Raw genomic sequence first — 14,295 nt, 5'->3', positions numbered from 1 at the left:
TGTGGGGCGTGAGATCATGACCTGAGCCGAAGTTGGATGCTTAACTGACTGAGCCACCCAGTCACCCCAGAAAGTTATTATTAAATTTATTTCATGCTAAAGTGAAAATTTTTCCTGGTGTAATATCTCTGAAATGAGAATGCATTTTATAATGAATGACATAATGTAATTGGAAGGTTCTTTTTTCTTTTCTTGTTGGTACATGAAGTAATGATTTATTTTACTCATCTATGGAATCTTAGATTCAACAAAATACTGTATTACTATTATTACTAGAGTACTAATTTGCAGAGGAAGAAACTGAAGCTCAAAAGACTAAATGATATGTCCAGAGTCACACAGCTAGTACATGGTCAAGCAGGAAGTGGGCTTGTGATATTAAGGGCTCATTTTTTCCAATGTTTCAGTAGTTCTCAAGCTTTAATGTTGTAAGAATTATCTGTGGAGATACATGGACACCCATCCTCTAGAAATTTAGATTCATTATGTCTATGGTAGGGTTTAGGAATATGCATTTCTTAGATGCATCAAGGAACATACTTAAGTATCATCTCAAACTCTGACTTGCTGATAGAAGCCCCAGTTGATACATTGCTGTTCAGTAGCATTGCCCTTTAAGAGTTTATTAGTGATGAGGATAAGGTCCTTGATATCACTAATAAGAAGTCTAGGAAGCCCCAGAACAATGTTTTGTGGGGGCATAATCATAGAAAGATGTCTTGGCAAACATCACTAATCTATTTACAGAGACTGTCCACAAGTGTTTTCAATACTGAGCTTTCGGCTGAAACTTTCAGTCAAGCCTATCTGCTATGCCCTGCTGTGGGCCTTTTGAACAGTGTGTATGAATTTAATGGGAAAGAATTTCCATCATTTTTTTCTTCAGTTGACTCTATAAATGTCACAGAGAGCTGCTTTTGCATTTTGTTTTGTTTTCCTATATACTGTGGTTGTTTAGGGTGGGAGCTGGTTGCTGGGAGAAGGGCTCCTTCTCTGCTTAGAGCTCTTGGATGGAGGTTTTGTTGAGATGTCTGACATTATTGCTGCTGCCCACCTGGTAAACAATAGCACACCCTTGGTTGCCTCTGCATGATTTTGTGTGTTCAGTTTTTCCATCAATAGCGTGTAAAGCTTGAAATAAGATTTTAGTAAGTGCATAAAATTTGAGTGTTTTGGGTTTTCACACATTTCAAATCTTATTTTACTTATTGTTGATTAGCTTGGGAATTGGTTTGCTCTTTAATATAGCAATAGTTCCCTGTAGTTAAAAAAGTGTTAATTTGGGTACTCCAGGTAGACACCTTAGTTTTTCCCCTAATTTATCATATTTTTTTAATCCAGAAAATTATTTCACATTACAATTTCTAATTACCTCTTATATGAAGCCTTCTACATACAGGAGAACTATAATTGTGTTTTCATATTACTAATACCTCATTACACTTAATATCCAGACTCCATTTTTTTGCATTTACTTTTATTTAACTTGGTACTTTTATTAATTAAGGGATAATTTTGTAACTACTGATTTATTAACTATAAATTTCAAGTGACAGAATAAAAACCAAATAGGTATCTTTATTTCGGCTGAAAAACAAATCCAGATACTGAAGTTGTAACTTTAAAAAATTAAGTCCAATTTCTGTGCTGTTTTTCAGAGTTACTCAGCACTGGCTCATTTGGAAAATGTATCATCGCCATCAGCCTTAGCTTCTTGGAGGCATGGGGGTTGGGAGAGTTAGCCTCTTGAGAGCCTACATTAAAGGTTTTTAGAATCTTAAAATTTTCCTTTTGAGTCATCTGACCATAAATACTAATACAGCATTCCTGAGTTGATAGAAATGATTTGCCATAGAAATGATCTGTGTGGAAAATAGTTTTAAAACTTGAATCTTCATTTAACTTCCAGACTTCTTTCCATAGGCCATTTTGCAACCTGTGTTGGCAGCAGAAGATTTTACTATCTTTAAGGCAATGATGGTCCAGAAAAACATTGAAATGCAGCTGCAAGCCATTCGAATAATTCAAGAGAGAAATGGTAAAGTGTTGAATTTAGAAATTGAATTGCTAAATGCATTTTGTTTTTTCAGTTTTGATTATTCTGATTCTATTATGGTCTTTAAGTGTAGCTGCTTTGTATAAATTTATTTCAAGTTTGAAAATCTGTGGCTGACTTAAGAGACTCAAGATAATCTTCCTGATCCGTGTGTGTTTGCCATCTCAAAGAAAGCAGACTAGAATCTAATTTAATGATGATTTAGGTCTCAGAGAGCTTGATTTTTCCTCCTAGCCATTTTGTTTATGAAATTCAGTATTTTTGAGTGGTCACAGTTATAGTTACTGTTGAGAGAAGGGGACTTCTCTTTTCCTTCTGGCTTATGGACCTTTGTGAGAGATGGTGGCTCTCCAGAGTTAGTGAGCTTTGGAAGTATTTGGAGGGTTGTTGAAACCATATGGCTGTCTCCCATTTCTGATTCAGTAGGTCTGGGGTGGGATTGAATACTTTGCATTTTTAACAAGTTTCCAGGTGATGCTAAAACTTTTGGTCTTGGGACCAAACTGAGAACTGTTCCAGGGAAATGGGCAGGTATGATTGCACTACCATCAGGTGGAAAGGAATACAGAATTCAAAGCCCCAGTAACCCTCTTTTAGTTTTATCTGTTCTCTGACTCTCTTGCCTAATCTCAGTTTCTCTCTAGCTTTTCCTGCTTTTATTCCCTTTTTTGTGTATTTGAATTACATTTGACATTTTGACCTAAAACATCTGAATTTCTAACCATACTTATTATTGTACTATGTCCTTTTCAATCCAGACTCTTATCTCCTTTCAGATTTCTGGCTCTAATAACCTGACCTTGATACCTATATGTTCCTTTGTTCAATGGACCACACTGATATTCTTGACCATGCCTATATATTCTTCTTTGGCAGCAGGACCTTTTTGTAAAAATGGTTTCTTGAACATGTGAGAGCTATAGTTCTGTTGTACTATTTGCTTTTAAAGATCTGGAACATGCAACAAGAGGTTTCTGTTGTTGCAGGGCAAACATTGGAGTGTTGCAGGGCCCCTTGTGGATTGCCCTCTTGTTAGTCTGATGTGAGTAGAGACTATCTCTTAGAGTCAACCACCACCATAACTATTCTGTAAGATCCTAGGATGCTTTTCACAGCGGTGAAAGAGGTGATGTCTGTGGGTAGGAGATAACACCACCCTAACCCTGAACTACACATGACATTGTGCTGTGACTTTGATGTAAAGAAACTTGGAAAACAGTCTCTTTCTTTGTCTTTGTACCATGGTTTTCTTTATAAAATCCTTTTCTCTGAATGTTCCTGAAAGTATGCTTTATTCTGACCTATTGGATAGAGAATGTGAATAATTATTTTATGTTAGTTAAAATTGTTTTGGGGGGGCTCAATTTTGATAAAAGAGATAGTGAACTTGATATTGGCACTCTGTAGTTTCCAGTTTGAATTTAACTGGAAACTCATTTAGATTTAATACAAAGAAAGGGAACAAGTACATTGGCTGGATGCCTCAGGCTGCCATTAGCAGGAAGCCTCAGTGAAAATGTCTTAATCAATAAGAAATTATCATCTCACAGAACAAGAAGTCCAGAAAAAGGAGGAAAGGAAGATGGTCCATGTTGGCTAAGTTAAGGACTCAGTGATATTATCAAGAATGCTGACGCTTTCCATCTTTATACTCTGCTATTCTCAGGATCTTCTCTCATAATTGTACTCTGACTGCATTGAATAAGACTCAGCAACATCTCATGAAGAAAAGGGGTGTTTCTTCCTGTGCATCTCTTTTTGTTAGCAAGACAACACTTGCATAGAAGCCTCCTAGGAATTTTCCCCTCAGGTCCTATTGGTCAGGATTTGGGTCACATGCCTTTCTTAAACCGTCTAGCAGGGGAAATGAGACTGTTATGATTGGCTTAAGTCACTCATGAATCACTCTGCTGTGGTGGGGTAGGGCTCAGCCTCTAAGTACTTGGCTACCTGCTAATTAAGCAAATCTGGCTTATGTTAGCAAGAGAGGATGAGACAATGATGCAGACTAATGCTGGTGTCAAACTACAGAGTGGGACTGTTTGCTTACTTTTAGGTAAAAACTAAGACTTAGTTTCTGCCATAGTATTTTTAATACTTGGATTTAAGAATGTTGCTTAGCTTAGATCTGGTAGATAGTACCTTAGAGCAATGTTGATTGTACTAAAAACTGCAGATCATTTGAAAATTGTGGTAAGAAACATTCAAAGGCTCTTTGGATTCTTAGTTGTATTTTATCAAAGAATTTTTGGAGAAATGTAAATCAGAGCATTATTTTGATGGCTTTGAAGTATTGCATACTATTGCATTATTCTTTCCTTAGTTCTTTTAATTTTCCTTAGAAATATTATTAGAGAATACTAATTGTATATCTTTTGACTGAGCAAAAATGCATCGATGTGTTTTATCAACGTCAGCTTTCTGGTTGTGACACTATACCATATTTTGCAAGATGTTACCATTGGGGGAAAACTGAAAAAAGGTGCATGCATAGCATTTCTCTGTATTATTTCTTAAAACTGTATGTGAATCTGCAATTATCTCAAAATAAAAAGTTTAATTAAAAATGTATTTAAACACCAAGGGGATTAGAATCATATAGCTACTTTAATTTAGAGCGGATCCAAAATCCCATAGTCATTTGTGAATAGAGAAAATGGAAGGTAAAAATTAAGAGACATGCTGCTGATGTTGCGGGAATATACTAATCATAGATATGAACACAACACTGATTACCAGTCTACCTGCTTATCAGGAAGATAAAGGTAATAAAGCAAATTCAACCAATTCTTAAAATTACTTGCCATGAGTTATTATTTGCTTGGGCCAAAGTTGGTATTGCCCTAGTTTATAGTTATTGGCCCAATATCTAGATAGAGGCTCTGAGGGCAGAGATTGTTTTATTCATCTTTATATTGTCCCTGAGTGCTTAGCACTGTGCTTTTTCCCATGTAGTAAGCAGGGCTCTTTTCAGTAGCATTTGCTATAGTATGAATGAAGAGTATTAACATACTGTTTCAATTAAAGTATTTTATATTTTGTTTTGTAAACTCTTTTCACACTTAAGGGATACTTTTAAGAGCATAGTTTTATTATTAGGAGCTTAATGATTTCAGTGGTATATACTCAGTATGTGATTAGGGGTGGTGATAGTTTATATTTACTAATTTTAATTGCTATATTATGGTTATTTTTAATAGGTAATACAAATAATTACTAAGAGAATTCTAGGTAAAATTGTGGGTTTTTTGGTGGGGCTGATTTTCTAAAACAAGAAAAAGTTAAAAAGACCATAATTAGATAATAGCTGAGAACATTTTTAAAACGAAAGATATGAATAAACTGATTTGTACTTCTTGGTGAGTTAGAGTAGTGAGAAATAAATGTTTTCAGTTGAGTTTATATTCTTTTGTGTGGTCTTTGGTTTTGAACAGGTGTATTACCTGACTGCTTAACAGATGGTTCTGATGTGGTCAGTGATCTTGAACAGGAAGAGATGAAAATCCTGAGGGAAGTTCTTAGGTATCCTTCTTTAATTATTTTTTGAATGAATCATTAGTAATATTGTGATATGATCTGTGTATATGTTTTCTATCTCCAAAATATTATGAACTAGTAAAAAATATCTATATTCTCTACTGAAAACCATAAAAATGATTTATCATTGTACTTGTTTATAACTATGTATAACTTTTTTTTAATTGACAGAAAAAATGATTTTCACATGCCTCATACTATATCAGGCCAAATGGGAGGGTCTTTTTCTCCTCTCATCATGGGAACAGGAAACTAGCCACCAGTGGGAAAAGTTGCAGTAGACCCATCCTGATGCCTGGAAAGGGGCGTAGTGGCCTGAGCAAGCAAGACATTCCATGGCTTCTGGACCTTGGTATTTGAGATGGCTCGTTCTAGGTGTCTAACAGTAGGAAGCTGGACATTCAGACTCCACAGGCCGAATAGCTGACTGGGCAGGTACCCTGCAAGGGAAAAGTAGACAGTGGGAAGTGCTCATCCCAGATGACTGTCTTGTGGGTCTCTTCCTTGCTCCAGTTACATGATTCTCTGCCAAATGCCTGGCATGGAGTGGGCAGCACACTAAAAGAGTAGTTCTTTTTCTCTTGGGTCTATTGTCTCTTGACCCCTCTGGGAGATTTGGAAGGGAGTGGCAATTGAAGTACCTAATTTTTAAATCTCCTTTGAGAATGTATAGGCTTAGGGCAAAAGGATACTTGTGGCCAATGTGTCCCCTACAGAATGGGGCCTTGTCCTTTGGGGGCCCTTCCTTTCTCTTCAGCCCTAACCACACACATGACTGTCTTCTAACATCCTGTAGTTCCAGCCCTGCCCCCCTCGTTTCAACTTCAAAGCAGAAGGGAGGACAGGCAGGATGGTCAGTAGGAGGATGGGTCTAGTGAGGAACTATGGAAGGACCTCCATGACTTAGTGCTTATTTCCAGGGGATTTGAGTGGTTGTAGGGAGGGAGGCAGGCATGCAGGTGAACCCAACCTCTTCTGGCCAGGTCGTACTTCCCACAGCAGGGGCAGATGGGAGCCTGAGAAAATACAGGATGCTTTGAGTTTATAGGTTTGAAGAGCTAAGGATATTGGTAATAGGTTTAGAGGACTGGTAGTTTGACTTGTACTGGTTGCTTCTGTTGGTTGATTCGTGGTCTGAAAATTGATCATTGTACTTTTAGATTTTATTTTCTAAAAAGCCCTTAGGTTTTTGAGGGAGATGTACTACTGTAGAGTAGTAGAGCTTAGTTATGAACACGTACGAGAGTTGACTTGGTTATTTCTCTAAATCAGAGGGCCTCAGTGAGCATTTTACAAAAGCTGATAGGGCTTTGGCATAATGATATCAGGAGAGCTTTGTGGTAACTCCCATGCCACTGGAAAAACTAGAATGGGGGGAGAGATGGATCTCATAATTTTAAAGTGAGAGATCAGATTTGCCATTCAAATTTGGGTTTGGGATTTCAAATCTGTAGATCTTTGTTCAGTTTGGGGCATTCACATTTCCAGAAGAAATGAGTAAACCCATATTTTATGTTACCATTTTATGCTGTGTATATCTATATGTCTTTCTCAGTTGACTAAGCTGCTTTGAGAAAAGCCTGATTATTTCCACCTTGGTTTCCAAGATTCCTTAAACACATTGTGAGCTTAGTTTAGAATGTTGTTTGTTGAATATTTGTTCTTTGACCAAAAAAGAAAATTTACTTTTCTACCTTATTTTTGTGTATTTCAGAAAATCAAAAGAGGAATATGACCAGGAAGAAGAAAGGAAGAGAAAAAAGCAGGTGCCCACAGAGCATATTAGTATAGTAGAAGTATTTCATTGCTGTTATCTCTCTCTCTCTCTCTTTTTTTTTTTTTTTTTTAAAGTAAACTCACCCAACATGGGGCTTGAACACTTTACCTCATGCTCAAGAGTCTCATGTTCTACCTACTGAGCCAGCCAGGTTTCTCTCATTGCTGTTATCTCTTAGGTTTGTATGGCAAGGTTTTGCTGCTTATGTGGAACCACACAGTTCCTCAGAGTATCGTATTCTCTTGGCAATTCTAAGCATTTATATGTAACTTTATAACCATATTCACTTTATAACCCATCCAGCAACCTACCTTTTAAATACCCAGTAAACATTGAGATTATTAACTCCCCAAAACTGTAATATCATTCATATTTTGAGAGACTCCTTTAAAAATTTCCCTTAATTTTATGAATGGAGACAATTAAGAAAAATATTTTACTTTCCCACTCTCTTTGATTCCTTTACTGTTTTCAAACAGCAGCTATAGTTACTCCTGAGGGTCTCCTGAAGATTTTAACATTATCAGCCTGCCGCAGAATGGTTTCGTTATTATATTTCCTGGCATACTGTTCTTCCATTAAGAACTATTTCCGGGGCGCCTGGGTGGCGCAGTCGGTTAAGCCTCCGATTTCAGCCAGGTCACGATCTCGCGGTCCGTGAGTTCGAGCCCTGCGTCAGGCTCTGGGCTGATGGCTCAGAGCCTAGAGCCTGTTTCTGATTCTGTGTCTCCCTCTCTCTCTCTGCCCCTCCCCCGTTCATCCTCTGTCTCTCTCTGTCCCAAAAATAAATAAACTTAAAAAAAAAAAAAAAAGAACTATTTCCATAGGGGCGCCTGGGTGGCGCAGTAGGTTAAGCGACCGACTTCAGCCAGGTCATGATCTCGCGGTCCGTGAGTTCGAGCCCCGCGTCAGGCTCTGGGCTGATGGCTCAGAGCCTGGAGCCTGTTTCCGATTCTGTGTCTCCCTCTCTCTCTGCCCTTCCCCCATTCATGCTCTGTCTCTCTCTGTCCCAAAAATAAATAAATGTTGAAAAAAAAATTAAAAAAAAAAAAGAACTATTTCCATAAAGTACCTAATCTTTCCTAAGGATAAATTAAACATGTATCTGGCTAAGGTGAAGGAAGCTAATATTTATTCTTTCCTCTTCCTTCTTCTAGCTGCTTCTCTTTCTACACTTGCCCAAATCTCTCTGAAGGGAAGGGGAAACCGAATATAAACTCTCTCTCGATCATTCAAAAGTCATTTTCCTTTTTTTCCTTCAATCACTATGACACATGCTTATTTATCATGCATTGTCTTTGAAAAACCTTATTTCACTCCCAAGGTACCCAGTGAAGAGCAGGAGAAATAGAGATGTTTTAGGATTAAGAGGGATTTATTTATCTTTAAGTAAATCTCCGTTTAGTGAATGAACGTGCAATTCTTAGATATTAATATTTTTAATGTAAGAGTATAGAACAGAAATCAGTTCAAAACTGCTATTAGAAGACATTAGTATGAACACTTTGGTTTATAAGGAAACTATATTTGGCTTCTTGAATAATACTATGTTTTAGGTGTACATGTTTGGGTTTTTTAAAAACTTTTCTTACGTTTTTATATGGAAATTTGAAACACACAAAAGTGGAGCTGATAGTATGATAATGAATCTTCCTGTGTTCATTACCAGCATGTAGGGGCTTCTGTCATGAGCTTCCTAACAAGCTACATGTGATTAGATTTTACTGTTTTTAAGAAAAACAAATTATCAGTTTACTAAGTTCTTTCTAAGATTTAAATGATTTATTTGGTTTAAATATACTCTCCCATTTTAGAAATGGAAATAAACCAGTCTGTGGTTTCTTCAGGCATAACATGGTAGTGCTATATAGATTATTTTAAGTGGAAAAGCACCTTATAATTTAGTGAATTTATTTCTCTTAGAGTACTATTGGTGTCCTCATCAATGACATCAATGACTACTCAGGTCACATGAGTAGTAAGGGGTGAAGCCTGGATTTGAACCTAACTTCTTGCTAGGTCTGAAGTACAAAGCATACTGGTTGGTTACTCTTAGCACTTCATGATTTGAAATGAGAATGTTTACCTCAAAAAGTAAAAGATGTAAAGTGCTGAAAACTTTGGAAAATTTCTTGTTCATTATCGATTTAGTAGACAATATTTAATGACATCTTTGGATAACTTAAGTAGTGAATTAGTCAAAATTAATCTAAAAATTTTTCGATTGTGTTATGAATTCCTGAAGTTATCAGAGACTAAAACAGAAGAGCCTCCAGTGCATGCAAGTGAAACTGCAAAAATGAACTCCCAAGGGGATGGTGAACATTTTGCACACCCACCTGCAGGTAAGGTTGAAGTGTACTGAACTTTCTTTAATAATATGAATACAGAAACATTATAAAGAGTGTGTTACTTTCTCATGCATACTTAACCTTCAAAATGACTGAATGGCCATTGGTATTTACAATTCTCTTTTAATTTAGCTATAGAAGTTGCAGGTGGGAAACACTCAGCTGACAGAGTGTAGTCCCCAGATTTCTAAGTGAAGCCTGGCACCCAGGGGAGTGAGTCCAATTCCTTGAGGGAGACACCAGCCTTTGTGCCATGGCTACAGGATCCAACATGTGTTCACATCACATCTGTTGTTTTCCTTGACCACGGTTATATAGTGTCTGTGAATTAGAAGTTGAACTTGGAAAGGTAATACTATTTTACTAATGAATTCAAGCATAACTAGAAAACAAGAAGTAGCCAGTTGATGCAGATGTTTAGTCAGGAAATATCATTGAAACTAAAATTGATGAGAATCCTTGTGGGAAATGTTAGTGGATGAACTTGTTCACTGTACAGCAAATCTATTTTCACTATATTCTGATTTCTTTTATAAGAAAACAAGTAATTCTGAAACAGAATTGGAGCCAAGAGCATGAATTCAGTTCATTTTATCTTACATTTCTATGGTTTTAAATAAATGTCCTTTTCTTATTTAAAAAAACCCACACAACTGTCGGGTAGATATTGCAATCCTTATTTTTCTGTCTTATTATTACTGTGTTATAAGAAATTCAGGGAAATTGAGTGACTTGTCCAAAATCACTGAGCACTTAAATGGTAAAACCGTAACTTACTTTGGTCTTCTGCCTCCAAATCTTGTGTTTATAATTGGGGTGCCTGGGTGGCTCAGTTGGTTAAGCATCGACTCTGGATTTCGGTTCAGGTCATGATCTCACTGTTTGTGGGTTCGAGCCCCAGTCAGGCCACATGCTGTCAGCGCAGAGCCTGCTTGGGATTCTCTCTTTCTCTTTCTCTTCCCCTTCCCCTGCTTGCACCTGCATGCACTCTCTCGTGCTGTCTCTCTCTCTCTCAAAATAAATAAACTTAAAAAAAAAGAAGAACTTTTATAATTGAGATAGGATAGGTTTGATGTTTACTCATTGATTGATTTTACGGTACTCTTAGTTGATAAAACAATGAGGTATAGGAAACAGAAGCAAGTTTATGAAATTGCCTTGCTTCTTTATTCCTAGCAAATGGAATCATTTTTCTTTTTTCATATTCAGATTCTAGGTAGAAAAACTTCATTTGATTATATTTATGAAAGTACCTGCTTTAGATTTGTCTGAGTTCTTTTTTAATTTGTTGGCCTAAATTTAACTTTCTGTTTTATACAGACCTAAGTGCACACTGCTTCAGTCTTGTGTTTGACATAATTTGAATAAATTTGCTTTGTCTAGTTTTTTTGTTTTTAAAATTTTTTAATGTTTATTTTTGAGAGAGAGAGAGAGAGAGGGAGAGCGCGCACAAGCGGGGGAAGGGCAGAGAGAGAGAGAGGGAGACAGAATCTGAAGCAGATTCCAGGCTCTGAGCTGTCAGTACAGAGCCCAATGAGGGGCTCGAACTCACAAACTGTGAAATCACAACCTGAGCCAAGTTCCTATGCTTAACTGACTGAGCCACCCAGATGCCCCTCTAGTTCTTTATCTGTTAAAGTGAAGTTATAGAAAACTTAATCTCAAACTACATATAACTCAAGTATGCACATAAGTGCACAGAAAAAATGGCAGATAATTTCTAAAGTAATGATTTTAGTTTTGAAAAACTATTCTATTTTTAAAAAATGAGTATATCTGATATTCTGGGAAATCATTTTATGCAAAGTGATGGAAATCCATTTTGAAGACCTAATTTGGGAAGAATCAAAAAGCAGTTTGACTTCCTTTTTAATCCTTTTGTTCATGTGTTTCCTTGGTTCTTGCTAGAAATGGATAAGCATCTGTTCTCAGATAGATGCAAAGAGTTGCCAGAGATAAGATGATCTTTTAGCTTCTTGGTTTTCTGATAGTCTATTCCTAGAAATAGAGAAGCTAAGTATTTTGGTTTCAAGTACTTTCCTCTCTAGGTCTGAGTTAGAATATACAAGATGTTCATAACAAAGTCAAGGAAAGAACTATCCAGAGCAAGTACATGAGTTGAATATAAATGCTTATGTGCATGGGCGCTTGGATGGCTCAATCCATTAAGAGTCTGACTTTGGCTCGGGTCATTATCTTGTGGTTCCATGAGTTTGAGCCCCATATTGGGCTCTGTCAGCATGGAGCCCGCTTTGGATCTTCTGTCTCCCTCTCTCTGCCCTTCCCCTGCTCACGTGTGTGCGCTCTCTCAAAAATAAGTAAACATTAAAAAAATAAAAAATAGATACTTATGTGCCTGGGATTCCCCCCTCCTCAGAGTGAGTGGAATTGTCCTTCTTCAGCTCTCTGCTTCCATATCTGGGGGCCAAGCGTACCTCCGTGTAAAGTCACTATTAGTAAGAATGGCATGTTTAACTCCTGTGAGCAAATCACGACTAATTTGTTGAAGTTGGTCTTTATTTCTAAGTTAGTTTTGTAGCTCCTGGTCTAGGTTGGTTGGAATGTTAGCTCCAGGCTCATCTCTTCTTTGGAGGCTTCCCTTATGTCCAAGAGCCTGAAGAGCTTTTCTTCTTCCAGCCTCCCTGGCCCTGCCAGCATTCCACTCGCTCCATGCTAAAGCAGTGGTCCTTTGGCAAGTTTTTTGTTCATACAGAGACTTATTTCTGGTTTTACTGTGCTGCCATGATTTTCAAGCATTTTGAGACACATAGATCATGTTGTCCCATCTTGTTTTCAGTTCTTGGTATCATCTTTATCTGAGTCTTTTCTTCTCTCACTCTGCTGTCTTTCATGGTTCACATACTTACCCTGAAAATGTTTTATCTTAAAAATCACCTTATCTTATAGTAACAAATTGCTCAGAAAAGCAATTAGCATTTTAATCGTCTTACTCTTAGCAGTCACCAAATAATTGGAAAATATTGAGTGCTCTCTTATCTCTCTTCTGAGTTCTACCTTAACTCTAAAATCTTTACATTTTATTAAAGAATTGGCAGGTTTGTAGTTCTCTTCAGTATGTATTACAAACAAAAAATGATGTTACTGGCATGCATTCTGCCAATACAAAAAGTTATAGCTTTAAGTTCGTTGTTCTGAAAATAAAGGTTCACTTAACAGTTTTTACCTACAAGCAAAAGTTTGACAACCAATTACATTACCAGGAAGGGATTTTAGTGTACTATTTATTTAGCTTATGTGTCAGCCTTGTATTACATTATAGTGGTAATTCTAATCTTTAGACAAGAATTATACTTCTTGTAGCTGTAGTACCAAACAGCAGGAGCTTGGTATTTGTTGAAATGTCATCATTCATGAGAAAGAGTAGTTCTAGCTCCTTGAGGGCAGAAACCATGTTTATTACTGTCACCAGGTATATGACACAATATAGGCACTGAATCAGTGTGTGTTGATTGGAAAATAAGAAAAAAGTCAGTGAGAAAAAAACACTAGCTCATTTTGGTGAACCTAGTCTCATACTGAATATTTCTTACAGTATTCTAATTGGTCTCTATCTAATTACTGCCAGAAGTTAAAATGCATTTTGCTAATCAGTCAGTACAACCTTTAGCAAGAAAGCCGGAAATGCTGCCTGAAACTTCCTCCTTCCCACAAAAAGGCCTGAAGATTCCTGGCTTAGAACATGCAAGCATTGAAGGACCAATAGCAGTAAGTAAAAAGCACCACTTTTTAAGAACTATGAGCAAAATGGCAAAGTACTAAGAACAAACAATGTAAACAGCCATACACTTGGCTTTTGTTATGATCTTGAACTCAATTTTGAGTTCAATAAGCCAGTGGCTATCTGTGCCACTTATTGTGTGGATTTGAATTTAAATGGCTCCTTCTCTTTTTTGACCCAGAATTTATCAACACTTGGAACGGAAGAGCTCAGGCAACGAGAGCGCTATCTCAAGCAGAAGCGAGATCAGTTGATGTCCATGAGAAAGGATATGAAGACTAAGCAGATACAAAATTCTGAGAAGGGAAAACCTGCTGGGGAAGCAGAGGTATGGATGGCTTTACTGTGTCAAAATTTGCAAATCTAGAGGTGGAATTCTCAAAATCAGAGTGTGTGCAAGACAGTCCTGATAATGAATGTTGCTTGTAGTCCATCCATTCCTATTAACCTCCCTGCAAGTGTAGCACCTGCCAACTTTTTTTCTACAGTGAAATGGCCATGATACGAACATTTTGTGAGGTTGAGGTGACAGCAATTTCATTATAAACATTTTTTTGTGTTTCTTTACTTGCCCTGCTGAGTGCTTAAATTTCAGCAGTCTGTTTCACCTAAGCCTTTGGAAATACTTTAATCACAAAGCAACAATACAGTGGCCACAAACTCCAAGAGATTTTCTTTTCTAAGAAGAGATTTTTGCCAAGAAGAGATTTAGGGAACCCAGTCCACATGTGGCTTTTTAAATTTCTACTTACTGAAAGTGCTCTTTGAGGCAGTATGTTGGGAATTCTAGACTAATGAACCCATCTTATACTATAGCCAATTTTTTCCTTTTATT

At 37.1% G+C, this 14,295-nt stretch overlaps 1 protein-coding gene across 2 annotated transcripts in view; it reads left to right on the top strand.

The window, feature by feature from the left end:
* Window positions 1-14,295, top strand: part of CFAP36 (cilia and flagella associated protein 36) — a 30,188-nt gene that overhangs the window by 15,684 nt on the left and 209 nt on the right. The window contains exons 4-9 of one of the 2 annotated variants that reach the window (XM_025932283.2): window positions 1,924-2,038; window positions 5,491-5,578; window positions 7,308-7,359; window positions 9,616-9,715; window positions 13,308-13,447; window positions 13,642-13,788. In XM_025932283.2, the coding sequence (XP_025788068.1) occupies window positions 1,924-2,038; window positions 5,491-5,578; window positions 7,308-7,359; window positions 9,616-9,715; window positions 13,308-13,447; window positions 13,642-13,788 (642 nt within the window). The remainder of the gene's footprint in view (window positions 1-1,923; window positions 2,039-5,490; window positions 5,579-7,307; window positions 7,360-9,615; window positions 9,716-13,307; window positions 13,448-13,641; window positions 13,789-14,295) is intronic. The other variant, XM_086701075.1, reaches the window with a different exon arrangement.

Source organism: Puma concolor, chromosome A3 (assembly GCF_028749965.1).
Source record: "Puma concolor isolate L17-30 chromosome A3, mPumCon1.1.hap2, whole genome shotgun sequence".
In the NCBI taxonomy this organism is placed as follows: Eukaryota; Metazoa; Chordata; class Mammalia; order Carnivora; family Felidae; genus Puma; species Puma concolor.
The sequence above is the reverse complement of the archived record's forward strand: the minus strand, read 5'-3'. Positions and strand labels throughout refer to the sequence as shown.